General features: G+C 41.7%; 1 protein-coding gene across 1 annotated transcript; it reads right to left on the bottom strand.

Annotated features, from left to right (window-relative positions):
• Positions 1–8: 8 nt before the first annotated feature.
• erbb2 (erb-b2 receptor tyrosine kinase 2) lies at positions 9–25,201 on the bottom strand. The gene is made up of 27 exons (XM_053511667.1): positions 24,915–25,201; positions 14,810–14,961; positions 13,046–13,214; positions 12,719–12,859; positions 12,538–12,603; positions 10,964–11,079; positions 10,737–10,878; positions 10,422–10,550; positions 10,085–10,211; positions 9,186–9,259; positions 8,893–8,983; positions 6,601–6,803; positions 6,249–6,381; positions 6,081–6,171; positions 5,809–5,963; positions 5,308–5,352; positions 4,129–4,264; positions 3,107–3,229; positions 2,733–2,831; positions 2,195–2,380; positions 1,823–1,978; positions 1,650–1,725; positions 1,413–1,559; positions 1,211–1,308; positions 961–1,134; positions 449–800; positions 9–329 (listed from the first exon to the last, which is right to left on the bottom strand). The coding sequence occupies exons 1-27, from the start codon at positions 25,006–25,008 to the stop codon at positions 22–24; spliced, it is 3,783 nt and encodes a 1,260-aa protein (XP_053367642.1). The 5' UTR covers positions 25,009–25,201; the 3' UTR covers positions 9–21.
• Positions 25,202–26,055: the final 854 nt, after the last annotated feature.

Below are 26,055 nucleotides of genomic sequence, written 5' to 3'. Positions count from 1 at the left end.
CCCCTTCCGCCCCACCGCTCCTCAGGTGAGATCTCTCGGACCACTCCAGGTTTCTGCCAATCCCAGGTACTCCGGGTTTTCGGCTGTGGGCCTGACATAGCCGTTCACGTGCCTGGGAGGTGGCATGGCTCCGTCTTCTAAAGACCCGTCCGGCATTTTAGCCACAAGATCCAAGTAATATGGATTGTCAAAAGCGGGAGACGTGGGCACTAGGTACTCAGGGTTCTCCACGCTGCGTCCAGAGCTGAGACCGTTGTGTAAACGCCTCTCAGTGGATTTACGCGGCAGCGTATTCGCCCGGTCCGATTGGACGTCCTGATTCACGTACTCTGGAAAGAGAAGAGGGAAGGATAAAAAAAAAAAAAATCAAAGATGTAAACCTGGAACATGAAGTGCTGGTGTTGCACCAGTAGTGCAGTACGCAGGTAAGATGTGTATCAAGAATCACCTGGTTGTTTGTGTGTCTTGCGTGGCAATGAGTGTGAAGGGTAACTTATGAACCCGTCCACTTCAACGTCTCCATCCATGCACGCAGGGAAGGTAGGGTCTTTAATGTATCGCCCAGGACTGGAGGGAGGCTCATCCCTGCTCCCATCCAGAAACACAGAGTCTGACTGGCCGCCAGCGGAGCAGTGAGACTGGCTTCGGACCAGCTGCCGGTACTGAGAGGCTCCCCAGTTTCCGTTGGCCGTGGCTCCGACAGGAAGGGTCGGGTACAGACTCCGCCCTAACGTGCTGACAGATGAGTGCATGCTCCGTCCGCTCGGCATGCCGTCCGTATCCAGTACCTGATCTGTGCTCTGATTGGTTGAGAAGGTCACAGAAAGCCATTTAATGCATGTAAGATCAAATAGGAAATAATAATAATGAAAGTAATATCATAAACACTGAGCTGAGAACTGTCCAACTACACACTTGATTGACAGCCCACTGACAGATTTAAACAGAAACAGATCTGACCCTGTGTGATTGGCGTCTGGCCAGTCCATTAGGCTGGTTATCGAAGCTTTCGGGTTGTGGCACCAAATACTCCTCTGCATCCAAGAGGTCCTTCACGTTCCCTCCTTCTTCTTCCAGCAATGTGCGGTAAAACTTACTGTCCACCAGACTCGACAGATTCATTTGCTCATCATTCTGCAAAAAAAAACAAAAAAAATACTATGCTTCCAATCTGTGTAATAATCCAGTATGGTGAAAGTAAAGTACGAACCGGAATGACAACGTAGCGCGGAGAATCTTGCGCCATGGTGCTAAAGTTGTTCACTAGCTCCTTGAATCTGGGTCGACACTCAGGATCAATCATCCAGCCTGCCGATCGGATCAGAGATAACTGACTGTTTAAAACATCCCGAACCACAACTGGGCTAAAAGTATACCCTGTGAGCTTTTATTTCTTTACACTTCAGACTCACATTTGACCATGATCATGTAGACGTCCATGGTGCAAATGAAAGGCTGAGGAAGGCGGTCTCCTCCCTCCAGCAGCTCCGGAATATCCCGTGCTGGGATGAGATCGTACGGCTTCATGCCAAAGGTCATCAATTCCCACACGGTGACTCCTGAATATACAAACGCAGGAAGGAGAAGTTTTAGTAGGGATGCAAGCATGAAAAGAAATGACTTAGATTTGATACTGAACCGATACGGACCGTAACTCCACACGTCGCTCTGGTGAGTAAACTTCCTGTGTAGAATCGACTCCAAAGCCATCCACTTGATGGGCACCTGCAGTACACGAGGACACGGTTAGCAAAATGACCACAAATCTGTTTAACAAAATCATCAAAACTACACACACACACACACACACACACACACACACCTTTCCACCATCTGCATGGTACTCAGTCTCGTCTATGTCCAGGAGGCGAGCCAGGCCAAAGTCTGTGATCTTCACATGATTGGGATTCCTCACCAGAACGTTCCGGGCTGCCAGATCTCTGTGGACCAGCCGGGCGTCTTCCAGGTAGCTCATTCCCTGTAGATGTTTACACACACACATGCACAAACACACTCACTCGTCAAACTATTCAGTACTGTTCACTTATGACGCCAGCATTAGTTACGTACACTGTATATAACTCTACATTACACCACACAGCTGAGGAGCTCAATCTGGAGATGTTAATTCACCTTCCATAACAAGCAGCTTTTGAGTGTGTGAACTTTACATATGGTCGTAGAGGGAACCCACCTTGGCGATCTGCACACACCAGTTGAGGAGGTACTGGGATCCAATGCAGTCCTTGTTCTCCCGCACGTAATCAAGCAGGCAGCCGTACGGCATGAGCTGAGTGACCAGCTGCACCGTGGAGGTCAAACAGATCCCCAACAAGCGGCACACGTATGGACTGACCACACCTGCCATCACGTACGCCTCCTACACACCAACACACACAAACAGTTGATATTAACTTTTCGTACCATTCAACTGCAACCAGAGTCAGCATTTGTTTAGGTTTTAGTGAGACCATGTTTACATCAGATTATACTGTACGATTCTATGTGCTCATTTTGGAAAGTATACACTGTGTACACTAGACCCAAAAACAAGAAACGTGAATAACCTAAAAGGCACACAACAAGCTAAAACTTTTGATTTAAGGCGGCAAGAAAAGGGTAACAGGATGCCCTCAAAGATGTAACCATGGTAACAGTCAGGTATAAATACAGCAAAAGCTACGTAGGTTTTTGTTTGGAGTTGCAGTTTGTTGTTCTGCAAGTGAACTCACGTCCAGAATTTCCTTGTTGGCTTTAGGTGAAGTGTTCTCACGCAACACTTTAATGGCCACTGGGATCTTCATGGTCTCTTCATCAGGAGTCCAGATACCCTGTGGGTGCAGACAGCAGAAGATACATCACTGCTTTAAAAGCTTGTGCACGATATTGACAGACATAAAAAAAAGCTTGTGTTTTTACTAAATGCACTTAAAAATTCAACTTCAGCAAAGAACAAGGTTTAATTCGGATATGTGTAAACTTTTACCCCAAAAAGGAATTACTCTACTAAGGATTGTGCAGATACAGATGCGCAGTTTATCAGTTGTTAAAACCGCCTACTGCTAATAGCAACCTGTTAGACTCCATTCTTAGCATTTTGATTTACCTTGTAGACAGTGCCGAACGCCCCGGATCCGAGAACTCGCAACTTCTTCAGCTCCGTTTCCTTCAGGATGCGCATCTGAGCTTGATTTGGTTGTACTCCGCTCGGCGTCAGCGGCTCGACCAGCTACAGCCGACAATACAAAACACAATAGTGATATTATTAAAGTGCAATACCCCATAGTGCAAGGCTTGATCTTAAACCTGATAATTTATTGTTATTAGGGATGGAGATCACCAGACACCACCGATGCGATATCATCACGCTACACTGACCCGATTCGATGTGTATCGTGATTCCATAATTAGAACAATCTTATAATATATGGCGATTGTTTGAATATTATGAATGCTATTTTTTTCTTTTAGATAAAAACTTTAGATCAAATTCGAAAGAAATGTAAAATGCAAATACTTCCCACAGGATGCTGTGCTGCCTGTCCAAGTGTGAACATTTCACAACACACCAGGTCGGCTTATAGAGATACAGCAACATCAAATGTAAACATGTATAACTTGAAAAAAATTAATAAAAAAAATTATTTTGGAGTCGGTGTTATGATAAGTGAATTACCACCCGAAAGAATCGTGATACGTAGCCGAAACGATTATTTTAATGAATCTAGCAGGAAGGCGGAGCCGTGAATTTGCCATGACGGCTCACGGCTTTCGTACAAACCTCCTACATTCCACAAACCTCTCCAACCTGCCTGACTTCCTGTTATTCCTTATATGGTCCTTACTTCCTGTTCTTGTTAACTGCTCAAACATTTATATTCCTCTGAAGTCCTGCTTCTTGATCTAAACCTCAGTGACTTGCAGTGTGATTTGGAGAAACACAACATGTCTGAGGCAAATGTTAAGATTTCACTAAATTTATTAACAACAGCATGCTAGCCAGCTAATTCTTAACTTAGAATAAGCAAAAACTTTTCTAATGTATGTACACACACATCCAAGTTTAACTTCACTATTTCCCTGCGATTCTGTCTCTTTTAAACTCTTAACGTTCCCTGCGTCTCAGACCTCATGCTCCTGCCGGAGTCTCCTTATCGTCTCCTTCTTCTTCAGCTTCTTTTGCCGGCACAGATAGAAGATGAGCAGACCCAGCAGGATGATGAAGAGGATGACTCCACCGATCGCTGCGATCGTCGTCCCGGGCCTGTCCATAACGACAACCACAGTCATTTAACAGGTCGTTAAAAATCTTTAAACATCAACTTCAAGAGAGGCTGGTGAGGGAAATCACCTGGGGAACATCACCTGATAGCTACTCTAACATCCGTAAAATCAGGAAACTAAATTGCAAACTAAATTGCTCGATGGCAACTGGACTTCCTTTAAGTCTCTAAAGACGCTTCATCAGTTTTAACTAACTGACTTGGAGTGGCGGGTATACAAACTAATCAGATAGTTAGAACTGATGGAGCCGGGCAAATGAGATACGCAACATCTTTAGAAACTAAAAGCAAGTCCATTTGCCACTGAACAGCTCCATGGGGTTACAAGTTCCTTTTGCCTTATTTTTTTATTGATTTTGTACCTAGATGGGGCATGGCTGCCCCAGGGGTATATTGATGGTACCAGTGGTATTTGAAATCCCCCGCATTGCGAATTTCCGCCCTAAGGCCTGAAATTTTACAAGAAATTTGACTCTGCATATACAAAGCATTTTGGCATATGAGCAACCGGGTCGGTCAAGCGTATTTACGGTTGTGCGTAAATCTGGTAGCCGATCAAAACTTGTTTGAGTCAGTGGAAAGCGAGGTGAGTTGTTGTTTTTTTTGCTGTTATTGGTTTCAGATTTGTTATTTAGTTTTTGAATTTGTTATTTTGTTTTTGATTTGTAATGTTGTTTTCAAATTTTGATTTTTTTGTATCAAGAAGAAAAGGGAGCAGCTTTTAGTTTGTTTACAAAGCAGCAGGTGCCGAGAGGAATCATAAATTAAGGTTAAGTGAGGTTTAATGTCTGTTTATTTCAGATTTTACTTTCCATTTACATGAAATATGTGTTTCACCATACGAAATTTCTCCTTAAGAACTCGAGGTAGCGCTGTATTTCTTTTTTATTGTGATGCATAATATCTGTTAACATCACGGAACAACTTTAGATATCCTTTACCATTATCATACTTGTATACTCTAGGATTTTTCTATTACTCTGTAAACCAATCAGACATTTGAACATTACATAACTGTACTCACCCAGTTTTCTGGTGAACTGGACATCCTCGTTCATCCATGGTGCAGCTACGAAGAAACATAACAAAGAACCGTCATTAATAGGGACGGAATCATCAGGGAGAACCCGATACGATATTAATCACGATACCTGGGTGCCGATTTGATTTGTATTGTGATTCTGTAAGTATCGTGATTATATAAAGTCTTATCACAGTGGGCCATGTTCAGCCATCTAGACTTTCAGCCCTCGTTACGCCACACTCTGTTATTTAGCATTTTATTTCTTTAGACTGTGTCTCAGAACCTCATGTAGAAGGGATGTGACCTGTTCTTTATTACACCTTCATTGTGCTATTTATTCTTTATTTACATCTACTTTTCTCTGTAGTTATTTTATTTTTACATATACTGTAGCCGAAGTAATAATAACAGCCGAATGATGCACATTTCGGGAATAACTTCTGAACTAAATCCCGCCCCCTGGAGCTTTGAGTGAAAGGTGTGTTTCGGGAGGGCCCTTACGAGACGGTGCAGTTGGTGGCGCAGGGCACGCAGTGTCCGCTCTCGTTGCCGTATTTCCACATGGTGTGTTGTTCCTCCTTCACGCCGCTCGGGCAGCGCTCCACGCACGTGTCGCCATCCTGAAAGTGCACGCACTCTACACACTTGTTCGCTCCCTGCAAACAAACAAAAACAAAACAGCTCAGCTGGATAAATACCAATAACATTAGGGTTCGTGTTCTTGTGTGGAGGACGAGGGACAGCGGATAAAACAAACATATTTTTGGTCTTACAGCGCCGGTGCAGGAGGCCGAGCCGTTGATTAGTCGGCACTCAGGGTGACAGGGAACGCACGAGGATCCGTCGATGAACTCTCTGATGGCACTATACACACACACACACACATATAAACAACTGATAATTTATTATAAATTAATGAGAAATAACAGATGAAGACTCACCCCTGATGGATGTTGCACTGCTCCACACACTCCATACCACGCTGAAACGACTTACATGACGCACACTGACTCGGCCCGGGACCCCAGCAGCTTCGGTTCGCACACAGTGAGTCACACACATGACCCTCAGCCACTGAAGATCACACACACACACACACACACACACACACAAAAAGTGTTACATTTTTTTGACAACAATGACTAATTCGCCCAAACCATGCGTCATTATTTTCTTTCTTTTTTCGTTTTTTATTTCAGAAGTATATTTGTTTTAGGTAAAAGGTTTAAAACAACAAAAAAAGCCAAGTTGAGAGTGTATCAGAGCATGTGGGAGTGTGTGAGAGTGTGTTACCACAGGTTTTGGGGTCTCGGTTGTTGTTGCTGACGAGGTTGAGCTCCTGGCTCGGGTAGAGCAGAGAGGCCCAGGACAGAGACGATGTGTAACACAGATCGGAGTTGTTATGGACGAGCATGAGGCCGCCACCGATGCGGCGCAAAGAACGCAGTCCGAGAGACTCGATGTGGAGAGACTGCACTCCCAGGGAAAACATACCCCTACGAGCAGAGAGACAAGGAAGAAAGAAAGATCCACGCAATTAATGTGATGAACTCGCATTGTCTCTTAAATCATTACGTTAACATTTTGTGAAAAGTTCCTTGTGCAACAATATAAAAAAAAAAGTTTTAAATAAAATAAAATAACATAAAAAAATAAGTGCACACTCTAATATTTTATTCTAGCACCTTTAGCTTTAATTACGGGGTGAAAATTATTCCTCATAAACCAAATTCCGAGTCCTGGAATACGTCTGTGCCATCAGGGAAGTAACCCTCAACAGATGTAATAACCTGGTGATTCAGTACATTCAGGTGGTCAGTCGCCTTCATTTTATTGCCCCATAACGTTACTGAGTCTAGACCTGAGCACCTGATCAACCCCAGATCATAACACTGTCTCCAGAGGCTCGTACGGTGGCACATTCAGAAAACTAAATAACAAAATACCAGATTAGAAAACACAATGACAATTCAGACAAAGCAGAAAAGGTTAAGGTATAGTCTGTCAATCAAGACAAACAAGTACTGTAGTCAACAGTAGCAGCCTGCAGTACTTCCTGTATATCTTGAGTGACAGATGTCTCGTCCAATCAGCGATCAGATCCAACAAACCGGAAACTTTAAGTGTGGTTTGCAAAAGAAAATTCTAAGAATTTAATTCGCAAACTATACTTACCACGGGGTTGTCTGAATTTCTGTTGTGTTTTCTTGATTTGATATTTTGTTTTCTGATTTGTAATTTACTTTTGGTTTTGTTATTTTGTTTCTGGGTTTGTTAAACTTGTTTTCGGTTTTGTTATTTTGTTTTGCATTTCTTGGCCACCCAAGCGTCCCTTCTTACTCTGAAATAGCCTCAGTCTGGACTCATCAGATCACATGACTCGCTAGCAAACTTTTTTTTCTGATGAGTCTCACTTACAAGTGGTTTTCTTATGGGCACAGCTGTTTAATCTCAATCCTGTGAGTTCTTGTCACACTGCATGTGTGTGCGTGTGTGTGTGTGTGTGTGTGTGTATAATTTTACTATTAAACACAGCTCTGGTTTCTCCAGGCCATTTTGACAATGCAGCTTCACCAAGCGTTAAAGTGATCTTTGATGATTTGTTTTCAACCACAACTAGGAAGTTGACGCTTCAGCGCTATATATTATTTATATATGTTTAAATAATGGAAAGTTCATAATTCCCATTCCAATAATTTCCTTTGCTTGATTTAGACAATGATGAAAAGATGATTCATGAATAAATATGCTGCTGTAATGAAAATCTCTAACAAATTTGGTTTCATTTAACAAAATGGCTCTTTTGGCAAAGCCCTTGATCCAACATTATAACTGTTTTTAATCTATGTGGGTTTGGGAGAATCTCATGGGTTCATCAGGAATTTCTATTTCTGCAACCCAAAAAATAATAATCCAATGAATAATTAAAAAAATAATAATAATTATTATTATAATGACAATAATAATACCAATAATGATAATAATAATAATAATGATAATAATAATAATAATAATAATAATAATATTAATCACATAATAATGTGCAAGTACAGAATGAATTAAAATGGACGTTGAATTTATAACTTGTTCCTCAGCCGAGTATATAACCCCCTGACTAACAGACCAACTCGACACACACACACACACACACACACACACACACACACGAGACTCAGACGCAGATTCAGATTTCTTATTTGAAGACGGTTTATCTGTGTTTAAAATCCTCCTATCTGTCTGAACATCCTGCGTAGAATTCACTCTTTATTGAGAAACAACCGCAATCTCGCTCTGCTAGACAAAACATAACCTTCGTCTTAAAGAGAAAACCATGGCTCAATCATTAGCTTTAATCATCAATAAAACAAGCACACACACACACAAGCATGCGCATGCAAGCATGAACACACACACACACCTATGGACATAACTCTTACTGTAACTCTTACTACACAGCACCTGGACAGTAGCCAGATAACTGTCCTCTCAAAACCATCTATCACACAGATCCACACAGACTTCTCTCTCCTGTACATAAGCAGTGATTCAGGTGAAACACAGGGGGCGACGTGGAGCAGGTCTTACTTATACAGCATTCGCCCTCTGATGACCTTCAGGTTCTCGAACACACTCAGGTCTCTCAGGTCCTCTGGCCAGGCGTCGATGTACAGGTAACCTGCAGGGGAGAGACTCCTATTAGTGCTGGCCTTTACACACACACTCTCACGCACGCACTCTCACGCACGCACTCTCACGCACACACTCTCACATACCTGCACGTTCCTCCACTTGCACACTAGAAAACATGAAGTCTCTCTCTCTCTCTCACACACACACACACACACTGTGTAACACTGTGTATAAGCGATTCGAGCTACCTGTGATCTCCTCTAAAGTCCTAAACACCTCGAGATCATTCGACTGCAGGCCTGTTAAATTACTGAGTGGCTCCCTGTGGGAAAAAACACACACACACACCCTTTTTCAGTAAGTATTAGTTATAGAGGGTAAAAAAACACTCTCTGTCAGTCTGTTGTAGTAAAAGCACTGAGTGTTAGAGTAGTTTTGAATATTGAATTGAATAGTGTGAAAAAAAGAAAGTTAGCGACGTTGGCTGAAGTGATTATTTTCCCAACACAGCGCGTCTCCAGGTGCCGAGTCAGGAGACAGAAGGCAGTGTCGTCTTGCTTGCGGTTGATTTTAAAGTATTTCTAAGAGAATCTGTCCTGGTGTAAATGCCAAGCTCTTAAAGTCCACTCGGAGGAGAAGAGATCGCTCGCCTGCGCTCGACAGACGCCGAAGTCTTCTCGTTTACGTGTTGTTTTATATCCATCAGAAGTCACAGGTTTCCGGCTGATGACTCTATCACGCAGTTCAGGTCCGACCCTGCAGGTGGCGTTCTGATTTGCCGTTCAGTATAAGGCCCGTCCTGAGAACCCGATCCTGCTTTGCCTTGGATGGCTTTGCTCGACCTGCAGTCAACTGCTCAGTCTGAGAACATTTACATTGGGGCATTTGGCAGACGCTCTTATCCAGAGGGACTTAAATTTTTTATCTCATTACACATCTGAGCAATTAAGGGTCAAGGGCCTTGCTCAAGGGCCCAACAGTGGCAACTTGGTGGTTGTAGGGTTTGACCCTGGGATCTTCCGAACTGTAGTCCAATGCCTTAACCACTGAGCTACCCCTGGTCCCTGGCCCGTTGAACATGTTTCGGCTCACCTACAGTAAGTGATCGAGTCCCCTAATGTCGTTTCTGGACCCCGAGTCCACTTACCCTTGAAATGACTGCGTGAGAAAGGCCAGACTGCCGTAGATTTTCTTACAGCCCTGGAAGGAAGCGATGTTGGAGGTGTTCACGGCCGTCGCCCCCTGGAGGCTCCCCATCCCGAGACCGTAACACACTGAGCCGAAACACACACACAGAGCGAATCACTGTACTGATACAACAGAATACTTCATTAGTTCATAACAGAGAAATGCAAAGAGAGAGAGGGAGAGAGAGAAACAGACTACCAGACAGACAGCATAGACAAATAGAGCGAAAAACAGAAAGACAGAAGCTTGTGCACTGCAGGAGCCAATAGGGGCTCCTCCACACTCCACACTCCTACCTTTCGGACATTCTCCTTCACACTTCTCACATTTCTGCGTCTCCTGGCCGTCTGGTTGGACGATGATAACCTCCTGATTATCTTTGGGGCAAACCATCGTACACGCTACGTCCATGGCCAGATAGTTATCTACAGAAAGATAAATAAATCATGAAAATAAGAGAAGAGGAACAAGACAGGCTTTCCATTACCTTCATAACTTTAATGCAAATATTTAAGGGATCTGAAGAACTTGAACAACCCCCCCCAACTCCCTCCACAAATATGTATGAAGTGCAGTACAAGTTAAACGGTTTTAAAAAGAGGACACTTTACTGGGACACGTTTTCACACAGGTGGCGCCAAAGCTGAACTTCTTGTTGGGGTTGGGTTTGGACTGATACGTCACTGGGTCGTAGATGGAAGGAGGGGGGCAGTTGTCTTTGCACGTGCCGCTGTCATTAAAGTGCCGACACGCCTGAGGGGAAGATAAAGAGGATGCGGGTTAACTCTGGGTTCAGGATCGAATATCCTTAAATACAAGTGTGAAAGGAAACACACACCAGACAGTCGGAGTCTTTGGGACCGGTGCAGCCTGCAGCGCACTGCACATGACAACAGTCGCTCGCGTCTGGACCTTTACAGCGCTTACAGCCTGAAGTGCAGCGCACGTTTGTCACTAAAAACACAATCAGAGAAATGTGGTGCACACAGAAGTGTTAATCGTACTGTATACAGTAGAATACTGTAAAAATATTCAAATTAAACCATTTTTTTATAACCTAAGCAGCGCTGTGTTACTGTGTAATGATTGCACGCAATTCAACTGAAAGTCAAGAAAAACTAGAAACTTTGTGTACAGACAGCTTAAAGTAGTTGACCTTGAAGTAAGGTCATTTCTGGAAGTGTAAAGAAAAGAGGAAAGAACGTCTAGAAGTGTATAAAACGGCTAAACGTGTAAAGAATTGAGGTTTATAGAATTGTTAGAAATTCTGATGGTGTCAAGAAAGGCAAGATCTAGAACAGTAAAAAAAAAATGGAAAAAAGTCAAAGAAATGTGCGTGTAGTAAAAAGAAAAAAAAAATATTTTTAAGATAAAAAAAAATCTTATTATATTTTATTATATAAAATACAGTGCCATAAAAAAGTATTTGCCCCCTTCCAGAATACATTTTTTACACTTAAATAATTCAGATCATCAAACCAATTTTAATATTGCACAAAATAACCAAAGTAAATTTAAAAAAAAAATGTAAATAATGATTTCATTTATTAAAGGGGAAAAACAAACCTGTCTGGCCCTATGTGAAAAAGTAATTGCTAAATCATCAATGAACTGTTACTTTTGGATGGAGTTAAATTTCACTTGCCACACCGATGCCTTTTTGTATTTTTGAGAGGAACCAGACTCAACAGGGAACCCATCCTCATCTGGGTGAAACAGAGAGCAGGAATTATCCCCAAAATTTTTTGGAAGGTCCGTGTCTCACAACGTTTTATAAAAATAACATCATACCAACGGTCACACATGGTGGTGGTGGTATGTTGGTGCGGAGCTGCTTTACAGCTTCAGGACCTGGACGACTTGCTGTGCACTCTACCAGAAAATCCTGAAGAAGAATCACCTATACAGCAGGACAATGATCTGAAACACACCAGCAAGTCCAGGTCTGGACTTAAATCTTAAATGGAGATGCTGTGACATGACCTTAAGCAGGCCGCTCATCCTCGAAAACTCTGCAATGTAGCTGAATTAAAACCATTCTGCAAAGAACAGTGGGCCAAAATTCCTCTACAGCGATGTGAAAGACTCATTCCCAGTTATCGCGAAAGCTTGATTGCAGTTGTTGCCACCAAGGGTGACACAAACAGTTTTTTGGTTTAGGAGGCAATTACCTTTTCACATGGGGCGAGTTTTTTTCCCTTAATAAATGGAATTATCATTTTAAAACTGCATTTTGTATTTACTCCAGTTATCTTTGTGTAATATTAAAATTTGTTTGACGAAAAATGCAAAATATCTCTTTTTTGCACTGTATATTTAAGCCTTGATTTTACAGTAAACATCATTTACATATTTTATCCAAAAATAAAGTCTTCATGGCTTCATTAGCAATAGCATGAGAGAACTGCTCACGTGTTTGGCAGTCGGACATCGTGGGGCCCCAGCAGCCCTTCGAGGCACATCCAGAACACGGATAACCTAAAAAAAAAATATATATATATATATATATATATATATATATATACACATTACTGAATATTATATATATATATATGCCTCTCAGTGTTATGTTAAGGTTAAAGGTCATACTCACAGTGAGGTGCTGCTGGCTGTAGATGTTTCAGTTTTCCGTTCTGATCCTGGTCAGCCATGATGTCAGACCAGTTGATGGTCTGAGGATTGGGGAAACAAAGCTGGGGGTTTCCCCAGATGTAAACATCACCGAGTAAAATCTCTAAGGGAGAGAACAAGACAGTGCTAATTAGCATGCTAGTCAAAGACAAGTTAAGACAAAGACTTTCTTTTCGTATAGAATAGCTACTTATGAAAACTAGAATTCAAAGTTAGCCATGTATTCATATATATATATATATATATCAGACAGTCGGACAGACAGACAGACAGACAGACAGCACTGTACCCGTCAGACTCTTGAGCCAAAGCTGTGTGACTCTGGTGTTGTCGAGAACGGCGAGTGCGTAACTCGAGTTGTACAGCTGACTGCCCCTGATGATGCGCAGATTCTCCAGAGGAACCACGGACATGGAGACATGAGCTATCAGCACGTAGCCTTGAACCTCCACTATTTCCTACAGAGGGAATAACATCAATGTAACATCTTCATCATCCACATACGGATCAATGTCACCATCGCTCCCTTCCATTTTCATATTCATCTTATTTCTCTTTCTTGAGAACAGAGCCAAAATTGTCACTTTCATTCTGTAATATTCGAAGAGCAGTGTTTTCTTTTCTTGTGACTTCAATTGTCAAAAGTGTTAAAAATGATACCATGCGCTAAAAAGCGTAAAAAAAAAAATACAAACAAACATGGAAATGTAAAGCAAAGCCAGATGTGTAAAGAAAAATGGAAGTGAAAAGATAATTATTAAAAGACATTACTAAAAAGCATAAAAAAGAGCTGTAAATGTAAAAAAAAGGCTAAAAGAATAAAGAAAGCTAGAAGTGTAAACAAAAAAAAAAAGGTTAGACATGTATGGACAGGACAGCTAATTGTTTATACAATGGAACATGTAAATGAAAACTGTAAGAGAGTTTAAAGGGCAAAGAAGAGCTACAACTCTGAAGGAAATAGATATGTTAAAAAAAAGAAGGAGAGATGAACGTGTAAATAATACCTGAAAGTGTAACCTAGGGATTTAGAAGCTAAAACTTAAAAGCCTGTGCCAATAGTTTAAAGGGAAAAAAAATAGAGATACAAAGGAAATTTAGGAAAATAAACAAAAACAGACATGTAAAGAAAACTACAACCATAAACTAATACAGATGAGGTAAAAAAAAGGCTTTACATGTGAAGAACAACTGGAAAATAAAAGGTAAAGAACAGCCTAGAGAAGTATAGGGAAGCCAAAAGTGTAAAGAGAAGCTAGAAGTGTAAAAAACAGGTTTAAAGCGAAACTACAAATGGAAAGTTAGGCATGCAAAGAACAGCTAGTTGTGTATTGGGAATCTAAAGAACAGCTAGTAGTGTAAAGGAAACCTGGGAATGTAAAGAACAGCTAGTAGTGTAAAGGAAACCTGGGAATGTAAAGTAGTGAACAGCTAGTAGTGTAAAAGAGAACTGGGAATGTAAAGAACAGCTAGTAGTGTAAAGGAGAACTGGGAATGTAAAGAACAGCTAGTAGTGTAAAGGAAACCTGGGATTGTAAAGAACAGCTAATAGTGTAAAGGAGAACTGGGATTGTAAAGAACAGCTAGTAGTGTAAAGGAAACCTGGGATTGTAAAGAACAGCTAGTAGTGTAAAGGAGAACTGGGAATGTAAAGAACAGCTAGTAGTGTAAAGGAGAACTGGGAATGTAAAGAACAGCTAGTAGTGTAAAGGAGAACTGGGAATGTAAAGAACAGCTAGTAGTGTAAAGGAGAACTGGGAATGTAAAGAACAGCTAGTAGTGTAAAGGAGAACTGGGAATGTAAAGAACAGCTAGTAGTGTAAAGGAGAACTGGGAATGTAAAGAACAGCTAGTAGTGTAAAGGAAAACTGGAAATGTAAAGAACAGCTAGTAGTGTAAAGGAAAACTGGAAATGTAAAAAACAGCTAAACCTGTATGAGAAAACTAGACATCAAAAGAAAAGTTCAAAGTGTAAAGAACAGTTACAAATGTAAAGGAAAACTCTTAGAAACAGCTCTAAGTGCTGTAAACGCCATTTCAATTCTAATGTTACCTTGAGGAATGAAAGGTCTGGGGTGCCCTGTAGGTGTGTGATCTCCAGGTTGCCGTGGACGACCTGGCAGCCGGTGTAAAGGAGTCGCAGCATCTCGTAATGGTTCTCCAGACTGGAGGGCAATGCCAGCTTCATATCCGTACCCAGACATACTGTAGGATCAACACAATGTTCATTACTAAGAGTATAGAGTGACCCGTAATCCTCGACTCAAACCTGACAGAAACCTGTTTCCTAGACGCTGGTTAATCCCCGTTCAATGCTAACACAGATTCATTTTCCAGACAATTAACGATGAAATTCAGACTAAGGCTCGATCCCTCGCCAAGGTACAGGGCCATTGTAATTAGTTCAGGATCAGATGTCACTAATATTGTATGTAAAGTTTAAACCAGGTTTACGAAACAAAGCACGAGAGGTTAAAGCATCTTGCAGAACCTAAGAAGATGAGAGCTATGATTAAGGTCAGTCAAGGGACATATCAATATAAATGACAAAAAGGTTTTATCTGTACATTGGTCAGAACTCGTACTGTATGTTTGTCCAGGTAGAGTGTGTCACAGCATCACGCACAATTGGTCACTTTAGAACACTTCCCTCTGAGGAAGAACTCGCATGAACTCCTGTCATGTGACTGCTGTACAGATCAGTGGGTGCCAATAGTTTGTGCACTGCAGAAAAGGGCTGCAATAGGTAACTAACAATAAGTATACATCTAGGAAGTGAACCGTATTGTTGGTGGAGCTGATGAACTGGACGAGTGCGGAGAGTTCTGCTCAGGAATTTCTTTAGAGCTTTGGCGTAAAATTCCAAAAATTCCTATTTACATTAAAAGGTGCAACAACTTAAAGAAACTAACTAACATGAAAATATCTGCGGCAGATTTCCACTGGGATGGGAAGTTCCCTAAAGCAAACTGATCATGAAAGTTGTCTAGACAAAATAATCGATCTTGTTTACATCACAGTGTGTTCTCAGCTGGAATGTCGGCGGAGAAAAACAACAAGAAGCGTCTCGTATGCGGTTTCCAAAATGTTGCCCTACTGGCAGTGCTGCTTTTTTCCTGAACATCAATTTGTCAGTCATTGTAAGATGAAGCTTTCTTTCTTTCTCTCTCTCTTTTTTTCTTTCTATTTGGAAAACCTAAACGTTAGCTACTGAACACACACACACACACACACACACACAACTAACTAGATTATTGCCACAACGTGGACAAGATCAGCAGGAGACGATGTCACAGTCACAGACAGTGAGACACAGAAAAGTCCCTCTGCTGACTGTCTAACAGCCATCCCCCCATCCTGACATTCCCTCACTGCACTATCAGAGTGTGTGTGTGTGTGTGTGTGTAGGGGCTGGATGGTGGCCTTGAATAGAATCTGACCCACTTCCTGTCTCCCCTCACACACTCCCCTCTTTTGTGTCAGTCTTTTTCTGTCCCCCTGCCTCTAATTCCATGTCTCTCTCTCTCTCTTTCTGCCAGTTTTTTCTCTTGATGTCTCTTTCCATCTCTTACTGTCTGTCCTTCTGTCTCTCTTTATCTGTCTCTCTCTTCCTGTCTTTATCCATCTGTCTGTCCCCAAATATGTCCATCGTTTGTGTCTCTTTATATCGCCTCTCTCTTCTTCTCTTTATTTACCTCAGTCTGTCCCTTTTCCTCTTCTCTCAATCTGTTTTTTTTTCTGTGCCTCTAATTCTATCTTTGACCCTCTGTCTGTCTGTCTCTTCTTGTATTTCCGATCTTCTCTGTCTGTCTGTCTCCATCTCTCCATCTTACCCCAAACCGGTCTATCACTTTGTCCCTTTGTATCTGTGTCTGTATCTTTTTGTCTTTATCCATCTCTGGATGTGTGTCTGTCATTCCGTCTCACACACTCTCCCTGTCAGTCTTTGTGTGTCTTGTTCTAGCTTTGCCTGTCTCTCTTTCTCTGTCTCTCTCTATTTTCCCACCCAGTCTTTCTATGTGTCACTTTCTCTCTTTGTCTGCCTCTTCCTGTCTGGATTTCTGTCTCTTAGTTCCTATGCGTATGTCTGTCTGTCTGATTCTGTCTCTTTCTCCATGTCTGTCTCTATCTCTTTATATCACTCTCTCTGGTAAATTCAACATCTTATCACACTAAGCGAAAAACAACTCCAACTATGGCATTTTAACACACACACACACACACACACACACACACACACAAAGCTAATAAAACAAAAGCTTTTGTTTCTGGCTTGGCAAAAAAAAAAAAGGAAAATGTGATTAGCTGCTCATCAGGACAGCCGACTACGCGACACATAAACACCTACAACATCTCTGGTTTATAAATAATCACACCCGGGGATTTATTTCACTGATTCCTGAGAGAAAATAAATATTTAGCTTTAATGTGACAGATTATACCTGCTAAACACCTCAGTACGTCATCTGAGACAGGCTGCGGGACGCTGTGATGCTAGTTTTTAATGCTACGTGCTATTGTAGTGTTGTTTAAGCGATTCTGAGCATTTTATTATAGATTTATCAACATATCTGAGGTAAATGTTGATATTTTTGACTAATCTCTCTAGTTTCCATGATTACTGGTACAAAGGTTTGGACACAAATAATGCTATTTTGAAAAAAAGGCGAGTATATGTGTTGTGATGTGTGTGTGTGTGTGTGTGTGTGTGTGTGTGTGTGTGTGTGTGTGTGTGTGCGTGTGTCATTCCATCTCACACACTCTCTCTGTCTGTCTTCATGCGTCTCATTCCAGCTTTGCCCGTCTCTTTCTCTCTCTCTCTGTCTGCCTCTTCCTGTACTGATTTCTGTCTCTCAGTGTGTTTGTATAGATATGTGGATAGTCATGCACATCTAATGTGTTAAAGACAGAAAGAAAGTGGCCAGATGTACAACTGTTACTTATTTAAGTGATTTTGACAAATAGCACTGGCTTTTCTCATAATTTAATTCAAAAAGTAGTGGCACGTTGGTGTAGTGGTTAGCATCGTCGTCTTGCACCTCAAGGGTCTGGGTTCGATTTCCAGCCAGGCTGGATTCCCGTCTCTGTGTGCATGGTGTGCATGTTCTCCCCGTGCTTGGTGGGTTTCCTCCGGGTACTCCGGTTTCCTCCCACAGTCCAAAGATACGCAGGTGAGGCTAATTGGCGTTCCCAAATTGCCCGTAGGGTGTGAATGGGTGTGTGTGTGTGTGCCCTGCGATGGACTGGCACCCTGTCCAGGGTGTACCCCGCCTCGTGCCCTAAGCCTCCTGGGATGTGCTCCAGGCCCCCCGTGACCCTGAATACAGGATGAAGCGGTATAGAAGATTAGTGAGTAAGAGTAGAATTATGAAAATATCCTAGAAGTCATATTAAAACTGATATCATCTGATCCTCGATAATAACAGTAATAAATATACAAATCACTTTTCAAGCTCCTGTTTTCCCATGCTCAGCGAGGCGCAGTGACTGATGGGAAATTTTGCATGTCCACTTCCAGTAAAGGTGATAAACAATTGTTCACTTGTTTCCTACAACTACTTGCCAGGTTTTTGTGATGTAAAACGGAACCAAGAGAAATGATTTCAGAACATTTTCCACCATTAATGTGATCTATAACCTGTACAATTCAGCTAGGAAAAAAATAATATTTTCTGAGGGGAATAAGAAATGCGCGTCCTCTTACAAAGGGAGGCGTGGCTGTGTTCAGAATTAACCATTCACATTCAAACTCGTGTTAAACAGTTGTCATGACACACTTACTATGAAACGAAATGACTGATTAACCCGAAATAAAGTTCAGCTCTTCTAGTAGGATGATCCTGACATTAACTCAGTTGCATCTTAAAAGCAAAAGCCATGTGCTGCAAGGAGCTTAGGAAACATTAAAGAGATCTCAATTGAAAAAAAATATGACATGACGGTGACATTATCGAGAACTGGACGAGCATCCAAATTTGATGAAAAGACCAGAGGAAAAATGAATCATGAAGACTGCCAAAGTCCCACAGCGACATTAAAGGAGGTGCAGGAATTTCTGGCAAGTACTAGTTGTGAACTACATGTGACAATGATCTCCCGTATTCATCACATTTCTGTGCAGACTGTGGAGTAGGGCAGCGAGACGAATGCCTTTTCTTATGACAGGCAGACATCCAAACCCAGATCATTTATGCAAAAACATACACCAAGTCTTCCGAAGCCATACGGAAACATCTATCATGGTCTGATGAGACCAAAGCTGGCCATAACTCCAAAAAGGTATGTTTGATACAAAAACAACACGCACATCACCCAGAGAACCCCATTCCCATGATGAAGCATGGAGTGGGATTTAGGAACAGTTATAAACACCAACACAAACCCTTTAGGCAGCTAAAGACTTAGACTGCTCAGTAACATCACCTCTCAGCACCCAGAGCATTCATCCAAATCAACAGAATGATGGCTTCACCAGAACATTAAGGTTTCGGAATGAAGTTGACCTGAAGGTGGCTGTCCACAGGAGATGTCCTTGGAATCAGACAGATTTCATGATACCATGCTGATAGACTTCTACCCAAAAAGACTGAGTACTAAATAAAATAAAAAGGTGCTTCAACAAAGTATTAGTTTAGGGGCTCGTACATTTATATAACCAGGTAACTATGTGTTTTGTTTCTTTTTTTCTGTAGAATTGTACAGGATACAAGTCACGTTAAAGGTAGAAAAGTTCTAAAGTGCTTTATCATGGTCACTTTTTGACATCATTAAACTTGGCATTTTAACAGTGTGTTGAGGATTTATATCCACTGCATGTAGAGTACATGCGACATTCGAATCAAAGCAGGAATTTATAAGTTAAAACTCCCTTAAACTCCACTGCTACACTAGTGCACTTATCCCAGTGTTTCACTAGTGCTTGGACACCATCGAGGTGTCCAGAGTACGACCTCTTCCCGCCCACCGCACCACTTGCACATTACAGGAACTCGGCTGGGAGTTATTGCCACATCCATCGTACAGTCCTGACCTCGCTCCATGACATTTCCACATGTTTGGGCCACTAAAGGAGTTCCTGGGAGGCCAGCCTTTGAAAAAGAGTACTGAGAAAATTTCTACCGTGGCCTTCTGTTAAACATGGAGCGAAAACAGAAAGTAGACAAATTTATTATTAATAAAAAAAACTCTTAGGGTACCAGGGCAGGGTGCACCCTGGACAGGGTGCCAATCCATCGCAGGGCGTACACACACAAACACACACAAACACACACAAACACAATAACAGTGCACTGCAAAAGTAAACTTTATAACCAATTAATGACATTTGGCTCCACAGAAATCTGACACGCACGATAGACTGATGGAGAGACTGAGAGTGAGATAGTGTATGTAGTATGTAAATCAGCTCTCACTGCTGAACTGAGACACACCTTCACTTGGCAAAGCACCAATGCTCGATGATATCATACAAGCTGATGTCATTGCTGTGATCGACCAATCAGATGATTTCCCACTTCAGCGCCTGTACAAACACCAGCGGCTTTAAACAACACATCCATCAAACACTCGATCGGGAAAATTAATGGTTCCATTTCACATTTCCAGAACAAATATTAGGAATGTATTCATTATTCCAACATATTTTTTTATGTATTCAAGATTTTACCTCATACGCTTAAGCACTGGGTTTTAAACAAAGAAAAAACTTAAAGCAGCATCACATTGTGTGCTCTCTCTTTCACACACAATCCTTGAACAAACGAGTATTGCTCAACCAACCGGAAGAACAGGATCTGGACCGGCTGCGGTGTGTGAGCGTTCAGGTGATGGGTGCACGTACACACACACACACACACATACTCATATAAAACTTGAAGTATGAATACAGCAGCAGTGCATGAATTCCTAAAGTATGACACATTCACACGAAACGAAAAAGTCTGCACTCCCACACACACACACACACACACACACACACACACACACAAACACACACACTCGATGCTGTTTCCTGCACAGAACACAAATAGCATTGAGACAATGTGTTTAACTTCCCTTTAATCATTTTCCCGGCCATAAAAAAAAAAAGACACACACTATTCGCCCAATATTTCTTTGGACCGCCTTTGCTTTCATTACAAACGTGACATCGTGACGATAAGCTTATGCAACGTCACAACATTTACTTCCATCCAAAGTCGCATTAATTTATTTCCAAGATGTTGGATTGATGTGGGAGAGTTGGAGCGCCGTGTAAAGCCTTCTCCAGCAAATCCCAAAAGATTCCCAATGGGTTTAAGGTCTGGTTAATCCACGTGTGAAAATGATGCCTCATGCGCCACTCATTTACAATCGTCATCTTGAAGTATGGTCGTGACATCAGGGAAGAAAAATTCATAGATGGAAAAACATCAGGTCGTCAGCTGACCTCATTTTTTTCTGAACATGATGTTGCTGAGCCTAAACCAGAGCAACAGAAGCAACACCCGATCATAAGACTGCCTCTACAGGCTTGTACAGTAAACATTAGACATGACGAGTGCATCATTTCATCTGCACTGTGTGTGTGTGTGTGCGTGTGTGTGGAAATGCTCTTACTTTCACTATTAAACACAGCCCTGAGTTTTCTGTTTTGTTGTTTTTCAATTTGATTTCACTAAGGTGTTTATGTGATCACGCTCATTCTGATGTTTTTCCGACCACATTTCCTCCTCGAGCATGACGCATCACCACCATCCCTCAGGGTTTAATAATGCGTTTTGCAGTTCTTAACTAAATTCTATTCGTTTCAGCAGTCTCCTTAGTTGTTTTCGATGCTTGATGCAGGCCAGTAGTTTGACCCTTCTGAAACAGAAGAACATCCTTATCATTGTTAATTAATCTGCTGCAGCTGAACCTTATTACTCATTGCACTAATCAATTATCCAATGGAAGCCTCTTAACTGTTTGCTTAGTTAAATCCAGGTGGTGACTTGCTTTTTGGCCAGGCAGTGTATTATAACACTCATTATTACATTATTTATTATCTGCGGAACGAAACGAGCTATCAGTTATGATATAGAAGCCACTCCCAGAGCTGCACTTTCGTCTCTCGACTGTAGTTACTAAGACAAGAAAAATCAGCTTACTAAGAAATCCCACAGAATCTCCTGTCCTGAAGAAGGAAGAAAACATAAATCACAATTAAGGCAGGAATCAGGAAGAAACACAGTGTGTTTATCAGACGTCTAGCGCGAGTTCGGCCAGTGTGAGTGTGCAGAGGAGCTGTTGGGGGAGCAGTTCGATTCAGCGAGCACTGAGGCTGCTTTTCACTAGGTGTGATTGATTCGTACCGTGCCCGGGTATAATTACCCCCCCCCCCCCCATTGCCCCTCCCCACTGGCCAACATTCATGTTATTATTATATTTGTACACTCGAGCACACGTGCGTATTTACATTCTCCGATACAACAGGGGGCGGTTTGCACATAGATGTTTAGGATTTCGGAGGAGACAGACGCCACCGATGATGTCGTGTTCAGGTTACGTCTGACTTTCATGCTTGATTCGATTACGATGTACAGGTGTGACTTGGGAAGCTTTCGTAAGCATGCACAGGTCATAACACTTTATATATTTTATAACGCTGGTTCGACGAGAACAGTGCATGAATTAAAATAAATACACAAAAGAGCGTTGTTCGAATTAGTCCTAGCATTTTAGTACAGTCTCATACAGTTCTGTTTTTAATGTGAGTTTTAACATAATGTAGGTTAAAAACTGTGGAATAAGTGTTCAAATTCTAATTTGATTTGACTTTGTGTACCAAAACCTGTACCCGGTACTGACGCCCTCACTGATGCTCACAAATAACCAGATTATAATCTCACTTCAGCACTCATGTAAACAGCACAGTATGATATCTTGCGTCATCTTAATTTAGCTACTGAGAAAGTCGTGATTAAAAGATCTGAATATTGGACAAATAATCAACTTATTTAATATGCAAAAAGTTAAGCATGATTAAATTACCAACAAATCTAGATATTATTCTTTTTTCAGATTTATGATGACATGCTTATAAAACAACTGAACCTTTATAACAGCTTTATAAAATAATCACAAAGCAATGACATGGTTTCATCTCTAACCCGAAGACAGCGACGTCTCAGCACTTTAGTCTTTTCCAACTAACCGAGTCCAAAACTGGGTTAGGGTTGCTCCAGCTGTTTAGCAGGAGGAACTGGGTTTTCACTGCTATGTGTACGTATATGCGACAACAGCACTGTTTAGCAACCTGCAACTTTTCCCAAAGACCTAGTAACTCAGTAAAGCTGTGACAGTAGCACCCATGCACCGTGACTGATCCATAACGAAAAGCCTTCTGAACCAACGCAGCGTCTAATGAAAGTTTATACATTGTTACCCGACCTCCGCTACACACACGCCAGCTAGTGCAATGCACTGTGAGGCCTTGGCTTACTTCAGCCTACTCTTTTACAATCAATAACACACACACACACACACCTGTGTAAAACATTCCAGGTTTGTTCCGTGAGTAATCAGAACCCTGACACAGACATGACCTTTGAAACTACCAGGAAAGAGTGTGTGTTTATGCATATGCGCGTGTGTGTGCGTGTGTGTGTGTGTGTGTTTTACCAAGATGAACTTGAGTTTTATTTGTCTTATAGTGTTGACTGAAAGAGTGTGATCGATCTTAATAAAGCTTTACAAAGCAGATTGAAATAGTTTTATGTAATGAAAAAAATAAAGCTCTGTTTTAAATGCAGCATTATTTAATCTTCCTGACGCGCTTGTGTCATGGCCACACACATTTCTCGACTTTCCATTCAAGGTCTGAACAAAAAGATCCCTGACATTTCTCCTTTATTGAATCTTGGCTGATTCTCAAAACAAGTCAGGCCTCAGCATCACGCGACAGATACGAAGCACAGGGAGGAAAAGCCGGGACAACGCAGCACACAGCCGGGGCGACACAGTGCAGCGTTTCATGTTGGAATAAAACACTATGGATCCTGTTCCACATAAATGAGCTCACAGACGCCTATGACTAACTAATGCTAATGTGAGTAATATGGAGAGTGTGTAGACTCGTCTATCTCTCTATCTCTCTTGTTGCTCTCTTTAGAGTTCCCAGCCATTGATGAGCCTGGCATGGTGGCGATTCAATCCTTCCATCTCCTAAGAGTTGAGCGAAAGCTTTTCTGCTCCGCCGCTTGATTGGCTTCCTAACAGTTAGGTGGTTTTCACATTAAATGATCCCCATCGTCCATGTTCACGAAGCTGCACTCATAGGATCCGGTACTGTGGCTTGGAGGGAAAGATGGAGATAGACAGATGATTCTAAATAAGGCGAATTCCAGTATAATATATAATAATACTGTCTATGAAATTTGAGATCAAATTTCAAGATTCGTTTTGCAAACAGAATTACATAGCAGAATGTTCTCAATCCGTGGCTTAAAGCCATTAAACTGTTTAACACAACCATGCTCTACAGACTGTACCTTGCTCAAGGTGTTTGATATTGATTGCATCACTTTTGCAGCACTATATACAGTATACTGTGTTTATGAACATTTGCACACACACACACACACACACACACACACCATGTTCATGCATACCAGTGTTTGTTTACCTTGACCTTTTGTTTACGCTGCGTTGAACTACAGACTGTCACACTGTTGATAAGTCACAAGTGTCTGTTTTTTAAAAAGTGTGTGTGTGTGTGTGTGTGTGTGTGGACACTACATGACACGAACCCACAGATTTTACATTACAGCGCTACTTATTGTGCCCCCCTGTGAGAGATCATACCATACACACACACACACACACACACACACACACATCAGAAAATCAAACTTAAACTTGCACATTTCTGTGATTCCCCGATGTCACAATGAAAGTGATTGATATCGGAATCTCGATAAACAGACAGAGCGATGTACCGCTGCAGACTCACACACACACTCACACACACACACACTCACACACACACACACACTGAAACTATGTAGCGCTGCGGCGCTTTGCCTCTGAAACAGCGCCTCTCACATCAAACAGCTCTCGTAATGTTTAGTAACATTGTGTATGTTTTCCTCCCTGAACCCGCTCGCGCTCCGCACGCACGCACGCAGGCACGCACCCACCTTCTCGCGCCGCGGCTCCCGTCAGCCCCACGAGCCAGAGCAGCAGCACGAACCGCAAACTTCTCACCGCCTCCATCGGGGTTTCGGCCACCATTCAGTCCATACTCCGCCTCGGAGTCGGTGTGTGTGTGTGTGTGTGTGTTAAATCCCTTCACTGAGCCCTGGACTGCGGTATTCACCCCTGAGATTACTCCTTAAGTTTATTTCCACAAGAGAGTTTAGTCCAGTAGGCTTTGTTTAGTTGTCTGTCCTGTCTCACTCCGTCCTGTCTCACTCCGTCTTTCCAATCTCGACAACTTCCTGCCGAGTGGCGAGCGCGCGCGCGCGAGGAGAGAGAGAGAGAGAGTTGTCATGTCAGTTTCGGCCGCGGTGACGCGCGTTCCTCGGCTAGGCGCGCACTCGTGAGCCCTATTATTATAAACATAACTCGACTAATTAGACACGCGCGCCATTTTCCCATTAACGGCGAAAACACGGGATCGGCGCTAAAAAGTGTCTCCCTGAGGAGAGAAGAGTGGATATTTATCTTCATAATACTCAGTGCGTCTGGTCTTATGTTCATGCTTTATTATTATTATTATTTTTTTTTGTTATTGTTGTAAATATCCATACACATTTATATTTTTATTAGACAAAAAGAAAGACATTTGCTAAAAAACAATTTCGTGTCTTTTATGGAGTCATAACCACTTTCTTATTCGAATCACTCATTGGTCTTAATTGTCACTCATGAAACCAATTTGGATTTCACATGAAAAGACATAAACCTCAAAAATAAGTGTATTATTAAAAATAATAATAATAATTAAGTTAAGGTGTTGCTAAGACATTTTTTTTTTTACAGGTCATATACTTCTAGAAGCGCACAATAAATTTAGTGTCAATACTCAAAGAAATATGAATTATTTGGATTTTAAATAATTATTTTTTTGAAGTGAGACAGTATAGCGCTGAAAAATATCAAATTTTTGGTATAAAATCATCTCTCAAAACAGCTGAAGTTAGCAACCTCTTGAGGGAATCAAGATCGGTCACTTCCATGTTGCATGAACTTCAGTAGTAGCTTATTTGGCCACACACATTTTCCTATCTTTATTTTATTTTATTTAATAAATTAACCCCCATACTGTGCTTTGGCTGT

This window comes from Clarias gariepinus, chromosome 14 (genome assembly GCF_024256425.1).
Source record: "Clarias gariepinus isolate MV-2021 ecotype Netherlands chromosome 14, CGAR_prim_01v2, whole genome shotgun sequence".
Classification (NCBI taxonomy): domain Eukaryota; kingdom Metazoa; phylum Chordata; class Actinopteri; order Siluriformes; family Clariidae; genus Clarias; species Clarias gariepinus.
This window is presented reverse-complemented; position numbering and strand designations above follow the sequence as displayed.

Coding starts and splice junctions, on each gene's coding strand:
- erbb2 (XM_053511667.1), bottom strand. CDS start 25,008: ATGGTGGCCGAAACCCCGATGGAGGCGGTGAGAAGTTTGCGGTTCGTG. Junction 5,964..6,080: donor CGGCCTCCTGCACCGGCGCT/GTAAGACCAAAA, acceptor GTTTGTTTGCAG/GGAGCGAACAAGTGTGTAGA. Junction 1,309..1,412: donor CTACATGATCATGGTCAAAT/GTGAGTCTGAAG, acceptor TCCGATCGGCAG/GCTGGATGATTGATCCTGAG.